The 20,420-nt window shown below is 41.5% G+C and overlaps 1 protein-coding gene across 2 annotated transcripts in view; it reads left to right on the top strand.

Annotated features, from left to right (window-relative positions):
• LOC120547226 (heparan sulfate glucosamine 3-O-sulfotransferase 5) overlaps window positions 1-19,900 on the top strand; it is a 128,079-nt gene extending 108,179 nt beyond the window's left edge. For both annotated transcript variants that reach the window (XM_039782716.1, XM_039782717.1), the window contains 2 exons: window positions 10,758-10,899; window positions 18,021-19,900. In XM_039782716.1, coding sequence (XP_039638650.1) covers window positions 10,793-10,899; window positions 18,021-18,951 — 1,038 coding nt within the window. In that variant the 5' untranslated portion in view covers window positions 10,758-10,792 and the 3' untranslated portion in view covers window positions 18,952-19,900. The remainder of the gene's footprint in view (window positions 1-10,757; window positions 10,900-18,020) is intronic.
• Window positions 19,901-20,420: the final 520 nt, after the last annotated feature.

Raw genomic sequence — 20,420 nt, 5'->3', positions numbered from 1 at the left:
ACTCTACTATACAGCTCTACTTGTCTCGACGTCGTAAATGAGGGACTCCTCTCAGTGATTTCGAGTGTATATATAAAGGTTCAATGAATGAATGAATGAATGCTTTACTCACAACTGCTGTGTGACCTTAAAGCATGGTAAAAGACAACAATCATACACTTTAAGTTGCAGTTTGTACTTTCTTATCTTAAGGCCCTGTGTGTAGAGTGCACTTACTTCTATTTTAACACTCAAGTCCTGAACACAGACACACACACTTATACTCACAAAGACAAACACAAAGACACTCCTTTGAGAGGTTCAGTTGAATGACAAGCTATATTCTTTTAAGAGGAATTAGAACATACAGCTGAGTACATATCACTTCAAACATTCTACCGTCACCATGATTTTCTCTTCTCGACTTTCTGCTTTGTGCATGCCAAAAGGGAATAAAAACGTTCCCAAAATAGGCCACGGTTGAGCAGTATGCATAAACACACTTGACACAGCATCATGTGTATTTACACTAAGACAAATCCGTTTGCATGTGTGATCTGTCCCTGGCAGTCTTCGGTAGATATTGTTTCAGATTGTGTCCAAGAGGGACATCTGATCATGTGGCTGCTGCTCAAAACCTCCACCTCCAATCCGAAGGTCGGGGGTTCGATCCCTGGCTCCTGCAGTCTACATGTTGAAGTGTCCTTGGGCAAGACACTGAACCCCAAATTGCTGTGTGAGTTTTTATCCATCCCCTCCTAGTCTCGCATTGCCAGACCTTCCTCCACATTGCAGGGGAGGATGGTCTGGCTAGTCCACACAGTTTTCCGGTGTGGGAGATGGAATGTAGAGTAGACTAGGCTGATGGTGATGTTTAGTCGTCAGAGAGACTAAATCCGTTCATGATAAAAAAAAAATGATATATGGGTGGGATAACATTTTAATAAATCTGATCTAACAGGATGTGAGTGTATCTGTGACTTCCTGTTCAGACTGAAGGCCGCTTAAAATGGCTAGAAACTGTCCCACTTGGCTGCAGCTTTTTGTCTCCGTCCACTTTACACGGGAAGCGCAGCTCATCTCGAACGACCCGACTATCTGAAATACATGGGCAGACATAAAGAAGATGCACATGTAGGGCTGTGCAATGTATCAATATTATATCTACATCAATATATGAGGCTAGATATCGTCCTAGATTTTGGATAGCGTTATATCATGATACGACACAAATGTTCCTGGTTTTAAAGGCTGCATTACAGTAAAGTGATGTCATTTTCTGAACTTTCCAGACTTACTAACTGTTTTATTATTTGTCTTTGCCCACTTAGTCATTGTATCCACATTATTGGTGATTATTTATCATTGTGTTAATATTTTGTGAAAGCACCAATAGTCAACCCATAGACTGTATGAGACAACCCTACACTATCGCCGCAATATCACACAATACAACAATACAATACAAAAATATTGTGATATTTGATTTTCTCCATATCGCCCAGCTCTAAATGAATACATGTGCATGCTTCCAGTAAACTACACGGTGGTAGAGGATAAGAGGATGCCAGTAGAGTTGGAGACAAAGGGATCTGCAGCGTCGGGTGATAAATAATGTAGATGTAATATTACAAAATGGACGCCTGGTTTGGAGGAGTGGTGGGGAGGTCAGCGCAGGGCGGAGCTCTAAGCTCAACCGCAGAATCATTCCCTGGTGCATAAGCAAAGATCAATAACAACAATAAAGCCCATAGTGGTGAATTATTCATCAGCGCTCTAGCCTCTCTCGGTCTTCCTTCTCTTCCAGCTACAGGACGCTGCCGCTGCTTTCTGTCTCCAGCAAAACTTTGGAGAATTTCTTTTCACTAAACAAAGAGCCCAATGCATATTATTAACTGAGTTTTTTTCTTACATGTAAAGGCCTTTGATGAGCGGATGACTTCATCTTTGATGCAGACAGTATTTGGAGCGTGTGCCAGTTCTGTCAGAGAATAACATTTGTAAAGGCTGTGTGAAGTAGACTGTGGACTGTCCCCTAAATATTGAGCAATTCAAATAGTAAAAGGAAAGTTATTTTATTTTCGGGTCTTATGCATCACTTTATCCAATATGTCTATCGGTCATGATAACATTGTAGACAACACGTTTTGTGCAATGGCGATCATGAGACATTTAACATTTGTACTGTATCAGTGTTATACTATTTTATCACACAGCTTGGTTGAATACTTCAGTGTTCAAAAAACATATTATGTTTCTCACACTGCCAGTTGCTGGGAGCTCCTGTTGTCTGAAATACTCGGTCTGAGCCATTGGCCCGCCTTCCCGAAAAGCCCAGTCCACTCTGATTGGTCTGTATAACAGAAATTTTCCCCAAAGGTTTTCCTGTCACGAGTCCCCCAAAGGTTTTCCTGTCACACCCCCTAGCTGCTGCCGCTGCTGCTGTCCTCCTGACTGAGTCCCCAGCCCCCGCCCCCCCGCAGTTCATAGTATCACAGTATGTGTGATACTACAGACTGGTATTCTGAAGGGACTGCTGGTCCTCTTTGCTATTCCAATTGATACTGCTATTGGCTCCTGTCCACATGTCAAGTGTCCTTGAGCAAGACACTGAACCCGAAGTTGCTCCTGAAAAACAGGGCCTGCGCCTTATGTAACATGGTTATTAATGTTTCTACTTGCTATTTACCTAAAGTGTATATTTGTGTACTTTGGTGTAGTGTTCTGCCCCTTTACAATATGTGCGCGGTTGTTTTTAAGGGAATGACGCACGTTACATTCTTCCCAGTTTAACTTACCCACCAGCCTGTGTAAGCCGTAAATCATGTTTATAAGACTGTGCAGATTATTTTAAGATATTGTTTATTTTTTTCATTATATTGTGTGTACCTAGAGGAGGTTAAATATGGACAAAGTTGTCGATTTAATTTCTGTTCTAAGAACAGCAACATGTAGGCTATGTTGCTAGCTAAAATAGCCATCTACTAAATTGTGTGTGTGTGTGTGTGTGTTTCCATACATCTAGTGTCATCATTGCCGTTGATGTATGTTCAAGAACAGTCCAGTGACTGCACCGTTTGTCTGTTACCAGAATAAAAACTAGTCAACTGGCAATACTGGCAGGTGGTGTCTCTCCATAACACAACGCAAGATCACATCTGTTACACTTGCATGGCGGCTCCGCCACCATCAGTGTGTGTGTGTGTGTGTGTGTGTGTGTGTGTGTGTGTGTGTGTGTGTGTGTGCGTGCGTGCATGCGTGTGTGTGTGTGAATGGGTGAATGAGAGACATAAATTGCAAAGCACTTTGTCCAGTTAGCTAGAGCAACGCTGTATTAATGCAGTCCATTTGCCATCCATCCAACAACAGTGTATTCAGTACCACAATGAATGAACAGAATAGGAGGGACACTAATGAGAGCTCAGCTGTGGCTGTCTATTTTTTTACCAGTGCTCTTATGTACTCATCTAAAAATGAGAACAGAGCAGGGCAGAATATTAGCACAGCACAGCAAGTGTTTTAATAACTAAACAGGTTTTTGTGCAGTGTCACCGTAACCCTTTATCAAACTCATATCTTCCACGATCCAGGATTTGGAAACTAATTATCGTTGTTATCAGGCCTGTAAACAGCAATGCTTTTCAGTGTTTTTAATTACACACAAAAAAGGCCAGTCAGCATTCCCCTGATCGCTGAGGGTGTTTCTGCCGCGCTCGTTCTCAGCCCATTAGTTCAGAAGGCTGTGAGCGAACGTATGATTGATCACTAATGACACATGTCGGTCAAAACTGTGTGTGTGTGGGTGGTGGTGTTTTTAAATGACCTGCTTTTATTTTTGCATGTAGTGAAGGGAGATGGCTGAGCTGTAGTCTGGCCCACCAGATTCACATTGCTGAGATCAAGCAATCAAAATCGTCCTGGCATCTGGCCACTTAATGTCAGGCTTCCCCAATCCCCTTATGCTAACTATTTTGCAAGGGCACTGTTGCTGCATCCAGGGGCTTAGCGCCACCGAGGACGATTTTTATTGGTTTAAAGATATAGAAACAAGCCAGAGCCCTTTTGTCCCTTATCCCCGTATAGATAAGATAGACCGTACTCCAGCGCTGTGTCTGGCTATGCCTAGTCTATATCCACGTTTCATTTGCGGGATTATTCTGGTGCCGCCTGAAACTCCGCTGGATGTCCCTCAATTCGTCCACTTGTCCATCACCTTCCTCTTTCTTTATGTTGGCGTTGGCGTTCCAGACAGCTAGCGAGACTATCTGTCCAACCTGACTTTTCTGTTGCAGGACTAAAACAACCGTTGAATGTAAGTGATTGTTGCGTTAGCGCAACATGATTGTTGTGTTAGCGCGACGTCACCGTCTTTCGGTCTATGAACTGTACAGCCAGCTAATTGCATCTCTGAACTCGGCTCCATAGTAACTCTCTTGCAAATCCCCCACAGTCATGTCAGCTCCCTTGGCAGTCTTTTGAACTGTATTTTTAGCAGAAAACTCTTCTCCACACAGTAAGAGACTTTTAAAGCGCTATGTGATTTTTCTCATCAGACCCCTCCCACCCACACCCACGCACACGCACACGCACACACACACACACACACACACAAGATTGTTACTGACAGCGCACTTCAAACTAAAGCATCTCCAGACAAATGTCGTTCCCCTTGCTGAAGAAATCTGCACTCACTGCATCATGTCACCATTTTGTCTTCTTTCTCCCAGCGATGCTGCTACCCTGTGGTTGTTCCATCAAAACATTTCTCTGTCTTGAAGCCTTCGGCAGAGTTTTTTTTTTTTTTAGGTCACACCTTATGAGAATCTGCTTTATAGACAACATAAATAACTTTCAGGAGTGATCTCACCGTAGCAGAGGTGTCATTCCAGAAGAGAGCGGCATGAGACATTTTATCAGCACTGCAGATTAGGGTGCCATTTTCTATGGGGTAATGCACAAGATTTCCCCTTTTCTGGTCTACATATCTCTGTCTCTGCTGAATTATTTTTTATCCCCGGTGGGGACAAAATGCATCCCCCAAAGTGATCAATGCTACTTCACCAATAGACCATATATTATAGGGCTGCAGCTATCAAGTATTTTAGTAACCAAGCATTCTACCGATTATTCCCTCAATTAATCGAGTAATCGGATAAGAAATACTTTTGTTTTATTGAAGAGCAATAATATACAAAACGAAAAAACAACATTTTTATTGCCTACATTGCTTACAATACATTGCTTCAACAGGTGACTGTGAGCCGGGTACAGAGGTAGTGGAGTTTAGACAGAAAAATTGAGTGTCATGCGGCGATGACAGTTAAGTTTAGGCACCAAAATGACTCATTAAGTTTAGGAAAAAGATGGTGGTTTGGAATTAAACACTCCAGAGGAACGAACGAGCGCTTCCTGGGTGAAAGTATATAGTTTTTACCACGAAATGAACTCTGCTCTCCGTGAACTCTGCTCTCCGGCTTGAAAGCGTTGCATTATATGTTGACACCACGTTGTGCTTTTTCATTTAGAGATTATTTTTCATTCAATATTGAAGTTCATAAATAAGTGTTTGGGCATGGCTGGCCCAGTCTCACTATATCCATGGTGGTATTGGAAGAGGGATTTCATTTTTGCATGTTTTTTGTTGTGCGTGGTCAAAAGATTTGTTTTCACAAATCGCACCCTGTTAATGGTAACAGTGGCTGTACGTTAAAGTATGTAGGATCGTGAAGATCCAGGATTTAGCCAAAGAATTTGAACATCAACAACTTCTCAGTCCCTCCCCCCTTTCTGCTAAAACCCAAAACGGTCTCCTAAGCCCCTCCCCCCACAAGGGAGAATGAAAGCGTTTGCATGAGCAGTGATTGACAAGCAGTTAGACCCCGGCCCTGATTGGTGCATCTGAACAGGGAGCGGTGGATTTTTGCAAATCATACTACAGGCTGTAGGTGGTGCCAGAGGTGCTGGAAGTTAGTTTTATAAGTCTTACCTACTGCACCTTTAATTTCTACAGAGATAGCATTTTTGCTGTATAGTGCAGTTAAATATGCACAGCCCGAGCCACTCTAAATTATCTTAGCTTCTTGAAGATATGTTTATTTATATTAGGACAATGCACATTAATTAACATTTCTGTAAATGCGCCAGTGTTAGCCAGTGGGCTAATTTTCAACTGTAGTCCTAGTTGCATGCATGTCTTTGTGGTGGGAAGAAACCGGAGCACCCGGAGAAAACCCACGCAACAAAAGGCTTTGGCCCAGTGCACAGGTTATGAAAATAACTGCTCCATAATTGATAATTCTGTATGGGGCCCCCTCTTGTGCTCACGGCCTGGCGAAGCTCCTTGACAGGGCAAACAATTAATTTCTCTGTTTGCTTATAAATAAGTCATAAACAATGTGCAGCAAATGGTACTCTCTATTCATTAGTGCAACCGAGCCGGGTCTGGTGAGAGCTGCTATGAATCTCTGCAGGTCAAAGACTGTGGAATGGAAACTGTGTCGATACCCTGCAAAAAAATAAATCTACTTTTTAAGACTAACTGTTTACGGTGCATTCAGACCAAAATAAGCGATCCGCCGATTTGCCACAGGGTTGTGCAGCGGGGGGAGTGTCGATAAAACGACCCATTTGTGTGATATCCTGTTGTGTTCTTTAACCCCCGAATGTAGCACAAGTAGACTTTATATTTCACAGTTACTGTTTTCAGTCAGATCGTTTATAGATCCTGACGTTTTCGACCGCAATTGAAGGCAGCTTTATTTCCCAGGGGTAGAGAGAAAGAAAAGAGAGGAGCGAGACAGAGCGAGTGCTTCGTTGTTGCAGGAAACATTCAGCTGTTACACAATCTCCCGGCCAGTTGAGTGCTTGTGTTTGGTGTTTTAAAACTTTCTTGTGGCGGCGATAGAGGCAGTGATGTTTCCCGTTTCCTGTACGGGACTCTCACACCGCCTCAAACCAGAGCTCAAAACACACCGACAAGGCTGATCCCCGGTTTCATGATTGGCCACCGCAGCGTGAAGTGGGGTTGCCTTTCTCGTTTTCTTGAGTGCCCCCCCTGCGGCAAAATAGCCTATTCAAAATGAATGGAAAGACCTGCCAGGGCAGGCTGTCTGAACGCAGCCTAAGTGTTATTTTTCTTTAAAAAGTTACATAGTCTAGGTTTAATTCTTAAAAGGTAAACATTCTGTGAAACATAATCTAATTTCATCATGTTTTATAGTGCCACAGTTTCAGTTTTGCAAATGTTCTTAAAATAAATGACACGCATTGTTTTGCAAGGGCGTAAAAAGATACTGAACAGACTTTATTTTCATTGGAAACAATTTAATTTATAGCTTCCACTTTTTTTCAGAGATACAGGCTGTGATGAAAAACATTTCTTTTCTAAATGGGAGTCCACAAACACAGGCTGGCCCCTGGCTAACTGGCTTTATTCTTCTGCTTTGTCAGACGGATGAAATTGCAATTGCTCTGCTGGTCTCCCTTCAGAAGTCACCACAAGGCAATATGAGTGAAATGTTTTCCTGTCACACTGGGGTCAAAAGCTCACTCTACTTGTTTATGAGTAGCTCTGGAGGATCTGCTTGGTTGGTAATGGGAGGCAGTCTTAAAGGCTGGATTAGAGTGCAGTTGGCCCTTTCAGAATAGTGCTACGACTTCTGTATGGATCTGTTATTCCATAATGTGATTTACCCCAGTCACACTGTGGTACGCTCGCAGATGCAGGAAGGTCTCAGGTATCGATCTGCAAAAAAACAAACAAAAAAACAAACAAACGGACAAACCTTTCTGTGCGGCATCTGAATGAGAGGATGCAGTGCCCTCTCTTGGACAAAGAGATGAATTCTTTCATTTTCTTTAAAGGCCAAAAGAGCAATAAAGATCAACATAATGTGATCATGTGTACACTTTCTGTACCGGTTTACTAAATGTGTTTAGAGATGAAGATTTTGAAGACCATCCTTTTATTAAGGTCAAGAAGAAAACGAGAAGGCTCTCAGGACGAGGATTGGGTCTCATATCAAATAACAGAATGAGTTCAGATACTGTAATTTGTCTGACAAAAGCTTTTTATATTCTATACATTAACCCTTGTGTCTTCTTCCGGTCGACCATGCACTTGTTGCCCTTCCGGGTCAAAATTGAAAATTAACACTTTTTTTTTTACCTTTTATATATATATATATATATATATATATATATATATATATTTTTGACACATTTTCACTTTTTTTTCAGCACTTTTGGTGCTTTATTCAATGTTTATGTCACTTTTTTCCGATGCTATTCTTCACTAACATCAACTTATTACCTCTAGTTTTACACTTATTTTTGGAATTCATGGTCAATAAATCTCAAAATGATACCACATTTTTGAAATTATGATTTATTTGAACTAATATTAGAGGAACCGATGTTCAATCTGACGTGTGTATGATGTAAGTTTAGTCAGGAGACGGTTTTTGAAAACCATTTCAATTTTTGCAAATGCTATAAAATGAAATACCCCAAATTCAATGAAAGTAGTGATCAAGTACTTGCAATTGTACTTAATTTTTGGGTAATTTGGTGAAAAAGAAACCCATATTTCTGATTTAGAAGTTTTGAAAACGGGTTTTTCTCTATTGAGATTGTGATACTGTCCTATTTGGACTCAAGTTTCTATTCTAAAATAGTATAACATTAAAGCTGCACTAATCAAAATTTCTATTCCATCAAATCAAATAAATATTTCTAACGTGAAATGTGTCGCTCGTGGTGATGAACCCAGAGAGGATTTTCACAGAGCTGCTGTTCTCCTCAGCAGCATTTAGTAGTGATGGCCAAATGAAGCTTTATTTCTTTATTTTCTGAGCTCACTAGATGGTGCTCTCTGTTCAACAAGGGGTTGAGAATACACTGAATTGCAATTCTTTAGGCCTTTCTCTTAAAACCAAGAGCGCCATCTAGGGGGCTCACTCCAAAAGCTCTGTTAAACCCATTCCTAACACAGCACTTACTGGCAGAGAGATAAAGTCAGCGACTAGCTGGTAAACAAAGTGGAGAAGCTAAAGAGTATCAAGGGCATCATTTAGATTTTAACAATTCTCATTTCAATTCCAGTTCTTCCTTTTGATTCCGGTTCTTATTGATTCTCTCTTCCATATCTTTGAGGGGTGGAGTTGAGTTGAAACGGGTCACATGCTTATTTCACAGATGAGAGGACGTAAAAAACACAAAATAAAGCCACACTTTAGAGTGTCGCTTGCTGTGCTCCATGGTAGCACAACAAGCGTCTGGAAGTACGGCGGCCGCTACGGAAACCAAAAATTGCACATGTTAAATTTGAAACCGATGATCGGATTCAAGACAATTTTTTATCCGAACAATTCCATTGGAATGGTAATTTTTGAAACGATTCCAAGTTGGAACTGATTATTGATGCCCAATTGTACCCACATTGTTTTTCTCAAGAGTTGGCAAAGACCTAAACATTCTGAAAAGGAGGTTTAATAATACTTTCATCAGACTTTAAAAGAATACCAATGTTGCTCCGTATCCTCTATATGTGTAAATAAGGAACTATTTACATACTGTATATGTCAATTTTGTGTTGTGCCTCCCCCAAGAGACCTAAACTCAATGATTCCAGGTTTAATCATTGTTGTGCTGAATGTGTCAGCAGCCTGCTAATCCAGCAGACAGCTATCATCTGGAGTCATGTTTCTGGAGACCTGAAAAACATCTGCTCTCTAGCTGCTAAATGTCCCACTGTGTTCACCAGTTCATTGCTTGTCTTCCATTTGGTCCTGAGCAGGTAGTGTACAGTGGGTTTATCAGTTGTTTTTCTGGAAGTAGCTGCCTGCGCCTGCTGGAAAGGTTGATAACAGTGATGACACTGAACCAAACAGTAAAGTTACAGTAGTCTATATCCTTGACGTTCCACTTCCAGAATTGCTCTGATGCTGCAGGAAATTCCACCGGATGCATGTCCGTTACCTTCCTCTTTCTTTGTGTTGGCGTTCTAACTGCTCCTCAGATCTCTGCAGGGTAAATCCAGACTACAGCTAGCTAGACTATCTGTCCAATCAGAGTTTTCTGTTGCACGATTGCATGATCCACCAAAACAAGTTCCTTCCCGAGACTTTTTTTGCAGCGGCTCCGTGCGGAGCTTAGTGCTGCCCATGACAATTGTGATTGGTTAAAAGAAATGCCAATGAACCAGAGCATGTTTTTCTCCCATCCAGGAATGCTGTGGAATAGCCAGACCCTCCTATGCTGCGCTGTGGAGGAAGGTCTGGCAAAGCAAGACTAAAGTTACAGTTATGTAAACCAAAACAATTAGCTGAAAATGGCAAACTGCAGATTTTCACCTGAGTGACTCCCTTCAGAACACAAATTTGATCCATTCTTCATTTAGAAATATTGATTGGTGCAGCTTTAACTTGTGCAAGAACTTCCAAATGGCACATCGCGAGTCGGACTATAACCAATAGTCATTTTCCTTGCGGCCATACTTCATATTAAACATTCCTGTCTCGAAGCAGGGCCCTCACAGCACGCGCACACATTAGATCAAATCTGATTCTCGAGTTGGCAGAAATAAATATATAAATGTACTTTGTAACAAAGTGGCGGATGGTGGGTGAACATTTCCTCTAATGGCACTGCAGCACTTTTCAGGCGCGTGTGAGTGCGGCTTAATCACTTGTAAGCCTTGATTGAGTGTGTGTTAATAAACATTAGGCTGTCTCTCTTCCCCCTGGTGATTAGTGGTTTATGTACTCTGCTCTCCGCAGGCTGAAGATGCAGTCCTGAAGATTGATGGAGGGCCATGCTATTCAAACAGCAGGCATTGCTGAGACAGAAGCTCTTCGTTCTGGGCAGCCTTGCTATCGGAAGTGTCCTCTATCTCGTGGCCAGGGTTGGGACCTTGGATAGGTAAGCTATCACTGTCTTAGTCTATATCAACGACGTTTCATTTCCGGGATTGTTTAGGTGCTGCCGGAAATTCCACCGGATGTCCCTAATTTTCAGCCGGATGTTCGTCCCCTTCCTCTTCCTTTGTGTTGGCGTTCTAACCTCCGGTGGATTTGTGAGGACTATGGTTAACTGCTCCTCAGATCTCTGCAGGGTAAATCCAGACAGCTAGCTAGACTATCTGTCCAAGCGGAGTATTCTGTTGCACGACTAAAACTACTTTTGAACGTCCACATGTTCCACCAAAACAAGTTCCTTCCCGAGGCTATTTAGCAGAGGCACTGTGGCTCTGTCCGGCTCTTAGCACCACCCAAGATAATTGTGATTGGTTTAAAGAAATGCCAATAAACCAGAGCACGTTTTTCTCCCTTCCAGGAATGCTGTGTGGACTCGTCGGACCCTCCTCCGCAGCGCTGTGGAGGAAGGTCTGGCAATGTGAAACTATCACTGTCACAATACAACCTTATCACTCTATAAAACTGATTACTATAACAGAGGCTGAGTGAATTAGTGATTCAATGCAGGCAGTCCTCCACTTCATGAACTTGTATAAGACAAAAATATTTTGAATGATGTGTTTACAGTATCAGCAGCCACAGGTGTGAAGACATTTTTGATGTCGGGAAGTTTTGCCAGTTCTCCTGAATGAGGCAGCATTTGTACAGACCGTGATATTTCTTTTCCGAGGATAGCAAAGGTATGACCCGCCCTACTCTTCCTCTGATTGGCTTACCCTGGTATTTTTACCCTAATCCTAACCAATCTCACGCCACATATTCGACCATCAAAACTACTAATTGACATTGTGCATTATTGTCGAATATTCGTTCACCTGTGGTTTTAACATGGCAATGTATCAGATATGCCTGTAACTACATAAGATATGCAGCAGGGGGCGGTCTGGGTAAGCAAATCATAGTTCCCCTGTGTGACTTAAGACACTGCAGTGCAAGGCGGTAATGCAGCAGACATGGTGCGGACATTTTTTTTAACACTAACCAGGAGTGTAAAATAATAGGATAATAAATGCGGACTGTAGCGACAACGAATAACCATCAGTTAATCAGGGACACAGAGATGTTGTTTGCACTGGTGTGGAGATTCATGTTTATGCACGATGTATGTTAAATAGCGCACTGATTCTTGGGAATTTGGATAAAACAGGTTTTAATTTTGAAAATAAAAAGTTAATTAAATTACAAAATCTGAAGGTATATCATTATAGACCAAAGTGTTGGCTGTTCAGCAATGTACTGGTGCAACCTCCTCATTTTGTATTTTTTTTCATAAAATAGACGTTCTTCACGTTATTACTTTGTTTTTATCAACACCATCAGACACAATAAAAAGCAAATTATGTTTTATTTATTTGGTCTAATATGTATATTATAGTTGAATATTCACTTTTGTTCATTTTTTATACTGTTTCACATGTACTCCTTTAAAAGATCTAACATCATACGTTTACTTTAAGCCTAAATAGAAAAAAAGTAATGTTTTTTTTATTTAACAAACATATTTGTATTAAAAGAGACTTTTACTTTAATAACTCAACAACACTGAAGAAACCTATTGTAAGCATATTCATTTAAAAAAAAACTCCCTCTGACGGTGGTGACTTTAGAACTGAGGGTGGTGACACTAATCTGGTGACAGTTGCCTCATAACAACATACAATTCCAAAATGTATACCACACAAGATGGCGTCTTGCTTAACAACTTAATTTAACTATTGGGTCAAAAAAATAACAATCCTGAGCATGCCACAGCCTCGAGGCCGAACCACAGCCGTGAAGATATCCACGAAAACCTGACGGTGGTGACCTCTGACGGTGGTGATAAAAACCGACTCTTTCACATGATATGAATGAGTTGTTCACATTAGCCATCTTGTTTCCCCTCTATTGCTAGCTACTTCAGACCTCTTCTTAAAAAGTATACATTTGTCATAATCTAATCTAATATTTTTTATACAAAAGAGATTGTGGCGACAGTAGCAGTGTCCAAAATATAAAAATTAAATAGAACAAACTTAAGGGAGCGTAACGTTACGTGAGTGTGGTTGAAGCATGCAGTAGAGCTGAAGGTTTGAAAATGGGGTCCTCAGGAATGTATTTGACCTTGAAGTTGCCTGACTTTATTGCTTTTTATAAATATCTGACGGTGGTGACGAATATGTGGGACACATTTTGAGCAACCACAAAATAATAGTAAATATTGTTAAAAACTCACTGTTTGTAGTTTTTAAAACATATTACAATGTACTATTTCATGTGGTAAAGATATTATTCAATTCAATTATTGCTTTTTTTTTTTTTAATCAAGTTTAAATGATTATCTCCTATCCAAGGACAACTGATTTTGTAGGCAATGGGCCAGCAAATTAACATTAAATTAATAAAAATTAAAAAATAAACCTATAAAAGAACCTTACATATGTGCAAAGGACCCCCTGATTATAACCTTGATTCTTTTTATTCATGAAAATGTTATTAATTTCCAACAGAGTTGGCACTTTTCTTAGTGGGACATGTTTTAGCCAAAGATTCAAGAATCAGTGAGCGCTGTCTTGTTATCCCATGTGGGCTGAATGTTTGACATGACACAGAAATAAAAATAGATGAATGAATGATGTACATCTACGATGAACAAGACTGATGTTATATGAGTCAACTTCTGTCGGCGATGATGGAAAATTGCATTGAATCAATAAATTTAAAGTGCCCATATTATGAAAAAATCACTTTTTCTGGGATTCCGGGTGTTCTTTTGTGTCTCTGGTGCTTCCACACACATACAAACTTTGAAAAAAATCCATCCACATTTTCGAAAACAAATTAACAAGATGCAAAACACTTTTACCAGTCCCGAAACAAATTTACAAATGACAGATTCTTCACGGAAAGGGAATGTACCACATACCGGAAGTGATGAGGTTTTGTATACATGTCGCCTTGACTACGGCAGTTATGGATCGAATGCGTCAATAGAGCCGCCATCTTGGAACAGGGGAGGCACTGCCTTATATACTGTCTATGGGCCGTCCTTAATGCATCAGCGTCAATGTAGGCAAAGGTCTAACGGAAATAAAATCACTATAAATCGTCAAAATCTCATGCGATGTTCTAGTTTTTTTAAACAAAAAGACAAAGAGACTAATTAATGTGTTAATACAAAGAATATTTATTATAATCAGTTCACAGAAAATACAAACGGAAACTTCACCCTTCTGAACTAAGAGGTTCTGCTTCAAAGTGGAGTTTAAACAGACTGAAATGTCCAGGCTCACTCCCCCACTAATGATTCATTTATTTCTGCATGTATTTATTTATTTACGAGACTTTAAGTGCGTGTTTCGGTCGTCCACAGTCCGAGTCCCGCCAGACTCCCTTTAGGAAACCTGTGATTTAAACTTCAGCAGGCTGTGACAGTCCGCTCCGTTCAGTCCTGGATCTGCGCTTCTCTCCCGGGCTTCCCTTCCTCCAGCGGGCCCAGCAATACGGCCTGGGTCTCCAGCTGCGTGGTGTCGGTTTTTGCTCCCAGGAATGGGCAGTGAGCTCCAGGTCCTGCAGCTGGCGACGGACTCAGCTGCCCCCTGCTGTAGCTTCGATCCGGCCCGGCTGTCGATACGTTTCCTGTTTTTCCAATGTTTCCGTCAGGTCCGCGTCATATAAAAACTCCAAACACCGACCACACGTAAAGTCACCATAAACTTCATTCACGCCATATACTCACTCACAACAACACAAATTGACGCGCTCCCCAACAACACCTCATCACTTCCGGTATGTGGTACATTCCCTTTCCGTGAAGAATCTGTCATTTGTAAATTTGTTTCGGGACTGGTAAAAGTGTTTTGCATCTTGTTAATTTGTTTTCTAAAATGTAAATTTGTTTTCGAAAATGTAAATTTGTTTTCGAAAATGTTATTTTGTTTTCCAAAATGTAAATTTGTTTTCTAAAACGTAAATTTGTTTTCGAAAATGTTATTTTGTTTTCCAAAATGTAAATTTGTTTTCTAAAACGTAAATTTGTTTTCGAAAATGTTATTTTGTTTTCCAAAATGTAAATTTGTTTTCGAAAATGTTATTTTGTTTTCCAAAATGTAAATTTGTTTTCTAAAATGTTATTTTGTTTTCCAAAATGTAAATTTGTTTTCCAAAATGTAAATTTGTTTTCCAAAATGTAAATTTGTCTCGAGCTTTGTAAAAGTGTTTCATTCTTTGTAATGTTGCATTGCACTTCCCGGCCACCGTAATCCATGCTGTTCTGAGTGAGATACGGTTTCTGAATGTGTCCTGCCTTCAGTCTCCTGGCGAGCTGTTCAAAATCGGCTCGGACTGTGACATCACAGTCCGAAATGAGCTGGCTAACCACAACCGTTAGCTCCTTAGCATGCTAACCGTTAGCATTAGCATGCTAATGCTAACGCTAATGCTAACGCTAATGCTAACGCTAGCATGCTACGTCGTTCTCAATAGCAAAGCACTGCTACAACACACACAAGTTCACCATAATCTACAAAAGAACTACTTACATGTGCGCCCTCATTTAGAAGTCTCCCAGCTAATCCTGCCTTGTAACTGACCAAAGTTGGAGAAACAGGCTTTCTTTTACTGTCTCTAGAGTTAGCTAGCTGACATGATCTACATCTGAACTACTGAGCATGTGCGAGTGCAATCAAAGATAGTACAGAAGAAGAAGATGAAAAGAGGTCTCACTCTGTAGCTAAAACAGAAACCAGGTGAAAAGAGGATCTGCAGCAGTGAGAGAGAGCTGTGCAGTACAACAACAATATGGTGTTTTTTGAAAATTAAACCATGTAAACCTATTCTGGTACAACCTTAAAATACAGTTATGAACCTGAAAATGAGCATAATATGGGCGCTTTAACACTAAATATTAAATTTAAATAATATATATAATAAATTGAATCTATCTATATGGCTATCTGCCACACGGCGAGTAAATGTTTGTACCAAAATAGTTCTGTTTTTCAGTCTTCATTTTGGCGAAGGTGCAGCTTCTGCTCCTCTGCAGGTCGGAGCTTCGTGGGGGCGGGCCGACATACACACACACACACAAACACACACACCTCTGACATACTTTCCACACTCTGTGTCCGCGGACAGCTGTAGGCTTCTACCGTTAATGTTACATTACATTACATTACATGTCATTTATCTGACGCTTTTATCCAAAGCAACTTACAATTAAGTGCTTTCAACTGTGAAGGTTCAAACTCCAGACAACAAGTAGTAAGTGCAAGTACATTAGCTTTAAATAAGCAAAGCTACAAAGAGACATATGAAAGTGCATTTTTTTTATTTATTTTTTATCCGAGGTGTAGTCGGAAGAGATGTGTTTTTAGCCTTCCGCGGAAGATGTGTAGGCTTTCGGCCATCCTGATATCGGTGGGGAGGTCGTTCCACCATTTGGGAGCCAGGACAGTGAACAGTCGGGATTTCGTTGAGTGATTAGTTCTCCCTCGCTGTGAGGGGGCAACAAGCAGTTTGGCTGATGCAGAGCGAAGTGGGCGGGTTGGGGTATATGGTTTAACCATGTCCTGGCTGTAGGCTGGGGCTGATCCGTTTGTGGCCCTGTATGTAAGTACTAGTGTCTTGAAGCGGATGCGGGCAGCAACTGGCAGCCAGTGAAGAGAGCGGAGGAGCGGAGTAGTGTGAGAGAACTTGGGGAGGTTGAAGACAAACCGAGCTGCTGCATTCTGAATGAGCTGCAGGGGTCGGATGGCACATGCAGGCAGGCCAATCAGGAGGGAGTTGCAGTAGTCTAGACGTGAGATGACTAGAGCCTGAACCAGAACCTGAGCCGCCTTCTGCGTTAGAAGGGGACGTATCCTTCTGATGTTATGCAGCATGTATCTACACGATCGGGTGGTTGCAGCAATGTTAGCAGTGAAGGAGAGTTGGTCGCCAAGTGTCACACCCAGGTTTCTAGCAGTCTGGGTGGGGACTACCACAGAGTTGTCAATTGTTATAGTCAGGTCTTGGGCAGGAGAGACTTTCCCTGGAAGGAAAAGGAGCTCAGTCTTGTCAAGGTTGAGTTTCAGACGGTGTGCGGACATCCAAGAAGAGATGTCAGTCAGACAAGCTGAGATACGTGCTGCTACTTGAGTTTCAGACTCAGGAAAGGAGAGAATTAGTTGGGTGTTCTGTGCATTGTCGGACACATGCAGCCACTCTCCTGAAACCGCTTGTATGTCCGAGCCTGTCTCCACCGCCTCCACCTGCAGGTTGTCAGCTGTGTGGTTTGAAATGAAAGGGAGAAAACGGGACGCCGAGTAACACGGTTGATATTGCTCATATACTTTTTAGTTTTTTGACGCCGCCTTAACTGCAAAGTGCTGCGGGAAACCCTGCCCCAACTCTCAACTAGCATTTTCTGTCTCTGTCTCTCTCTCCGCCAGGAGTCCCGCCCCCACAAACACCATGCGACTGACAAGAGGGTTCACTCCTCGTTACGCCAAGGAACAGAGAGTGGTCCTCCAGTCTCTTTGGTAGAGAGAGACGAGAAAAACAAACAAGCATGCAAATGGAAATTATCGCGGCCGGAAAAATTATCGAGCTCATTTTTTTTATTGTGCGATTAATTGATTTATTGACTATCGTGACAGGCCTAATGCTTGGTCTATAATGTTAGCTAATTCTTGGTGGGTAACATAAGATTACGACATTGTTCAACATGCTCAGTTATTGTAGTACGATTGTTTTGACCACAGTTAACAACTCTGGGCTAACCCACAAATTCATCAGTTCAACATTGTATAGATCAACGACTAATCTAATGGTAATTTAGCCAACTAGCATACCCCTGACTGTCTGCCTCACTCTCCCGCCACATCCACAGTCAGCCCCCAGCCAGCCAGCAATCCAAACCTGGTCAGCACTTAACTCCGGTGCTAAGGACGCTAACGGCAGTTTACTGAACCAAAATGTAAAATGTAAAAAAAAGTGGAGGGAGGTTGAAACCAAACAAACAAAACCAAAAAATGGCTCTTAAAAGCTGCAAATTATAATAGTGTCGAAACTGAGGATGTCTTTCTTTGCTTTGGTCTCTTTCAGGCTACAGCCGATTTGCCCCATTGAGAGCAGACTGCCCCCTCCTGAGCCAGAGCAAATTCCTCTCCGCACCCTGCAGTTTAAGCGTGGCCTGCTCCATGAACTACGCAAGGGCAATGCCACCAAGGAGCAAATACGCCTGCACAACCTGGTCCAGCAGCTGCCCCGGGCCATCATCATCGGGGTGCGCAAGGGGGGCACCCGTGCCCTGCTGGAGATGCTCAACCTGCACCCTGCCGTGGTCAAGGCCTCGCAGGAGATCCACTTCTTTGATAATGACCAAAACTACGCCCGGGGAATCGACTGGTACAGGGAGAAAATGCCCTTCTCCTTCCCTCATCAGATCACCATTGAGAAGAGCCCTGCCTACTTCATCACAGAGGAGGTCCCTGAACGCATCTTCAAGATGAACTCCTCCATCAAGCTGCTGATCATCGTGCGCGAGCCCACCACCCGAGCCGTGTCCGACTACACGCAAGTGCTGGAGGGCAAGGAGCGCAAAAACAAGACCTACCACAAGTTTGAGAAGCTGGCCATCGACTCAAACACCTGTGAGGTGAACACAAAGTACAAAGCGGTGCGGACCAGCATCTACACCAAACACTTGGAGCGCTGGCTGAAGTACTTTCCCGTGGAGCAATTCCACATCGTGGACGGGGACCGCCTCATCGCCGACCCGCTGCCGGAGCTACAGCTCGTCGAGCGCTTCCTCAACCTTCCCTCGAGAATCAGCCAGTACAACCTGTACTTCAACGCCACCAGGGGATTTTACTGTCTGCGATTTAACATTGTCTTCAACAAGTGCCTGGCAGGCAGCAAGGGCCGCATCCATCCAGACGTGGACCCGTTGGTGGTGACTAAATTGCAGAGGTTCTTTCACCCCTTCAATCAGAAGTTTTACCAGATCACAGGCAGGACATTTAACTGGCCATGATGAGCTTCGGACTCCTCCAATGACATTCCTTGGATTGGTGTTTTTTTTCCAAAATGCCGAGCTATGAGACCTCATAAAAATATGAATAGCACTTTGAGTTTATTACAAGAATGACAGTGTGACCAAATATAAAAGGGACGATTTAAGTGCTTTTATGTGTGCTTTTACGTGTGTGAAAATAAAACAAAATCGTTTGATGATTTGACTAAAAGATTCAGTTCAAAACACTTGAACTTGCAAATGAATTCCCTGTCTGTCACCATGAAGAGTTAAAAAAAAACAGCACTGAACTGTGTGATTAACTGAAGAGATTATTTTTGTTGCTCTTTAAAAGACTATCATACACTGACATCCATGCTGTTAAGATAAGCTTTAAGTGTGATGCTTTTCTCATGATAAAACACCTTAAAAGATGACAACATGACATTTGATAAAACAACATAATTATTCATTTGTTCCCCCATCATCTTGTTTATTTGACGAAAACTGCATGTGCAATCAAGATGCCATTACATTGTAGACTGTTGTATTAGTTGTCTTCCGTCTTCACCACATTTATTAATCAATGCTGTGATTAATCCATAAGAAGGTAACCTCTTTTAATTCTAAACACAACACCCAGTCGGGGGAATAGGATCTAATGTTTCAAGCTTGACTCAAACCATGTCCAAAACCCTAAAAGCATTTAAGACCCAAGCTTGTGTTTTTATTCTAAGTATGTTGGTTCCTCCTCCCCCTACAGCTTTTTCATTGGTTTGCCAAACACCTGGCAAAAAAAAAGCCATAGTGGAAAAAAAAAGTTGTCCTCTGATGATTGTTGTCAAACCAACTGTTTATTCTATGATGATTAGCAAAATGTGTCTGTTTCTGTGCAAATATTCATTCTGTATCATAAGTGTGTTGTTAAAAAAGGATCAATTAAAATAATGTGTAAACATTTGTCAGCTGATTTAGTGTTCATTTTGGTTCACTTTTGCCATTGAAAGGAATAGTTCAACATTAAAAAGGTAATTACCGTTTTTTCAACCCTATGTTCCTATGTGTTTGTGTCTAAGTGACTGATGGGAACAACAATCTTTGACATCGGTCCAGTATTAAGCGAGATCGCTGCAGTCGGCAGCGGAGAAACATGCTACATTGTAAGTTAATAGGGCAATTGTGCGGCTTGTATTTACCTTCACTAAAGTGCTCGTTTTGCCGCTGACAGGCTCAGATTATTATTCTAAGTATCAACATTATGGAAAGAATTTTTAAGGAGGTCGACCTTTCTGTTAAAGAGTAAGATCCTTTTTTTAAACAGGGTTCTTGCAGGTTTTAGTAAGTCAAATTTAAGACAAATTTAAGACATTTTTAAGACATTTTAAGACCATAAAGAAAGAAATTTAAGACCTACATGACGAATTACCGAAAAAAATTCAAATCAAAGAAATTCTGAAAAAAAACCATTTTATTTCAATGAATTCAGTCAT

This window comes from Perca fluviatilis, chromosome 18 (assembly GCF_010015445.1).
Source record: "Perca fluviatilis chromosome 18, GENO_Pfluv_1.0, whole genome shotgun sequence".
NCBI classification, from domain to species: Eukaryota; Metazoa; Chordata; class Actinopteri; order Perciformes; family Percidae; genus Perca; species Perca fluviatilis.
Note: the sequence above shows the minus strand (reverse complement) of the source record. Positions and strands in the feature narration are given on the sequence as shown.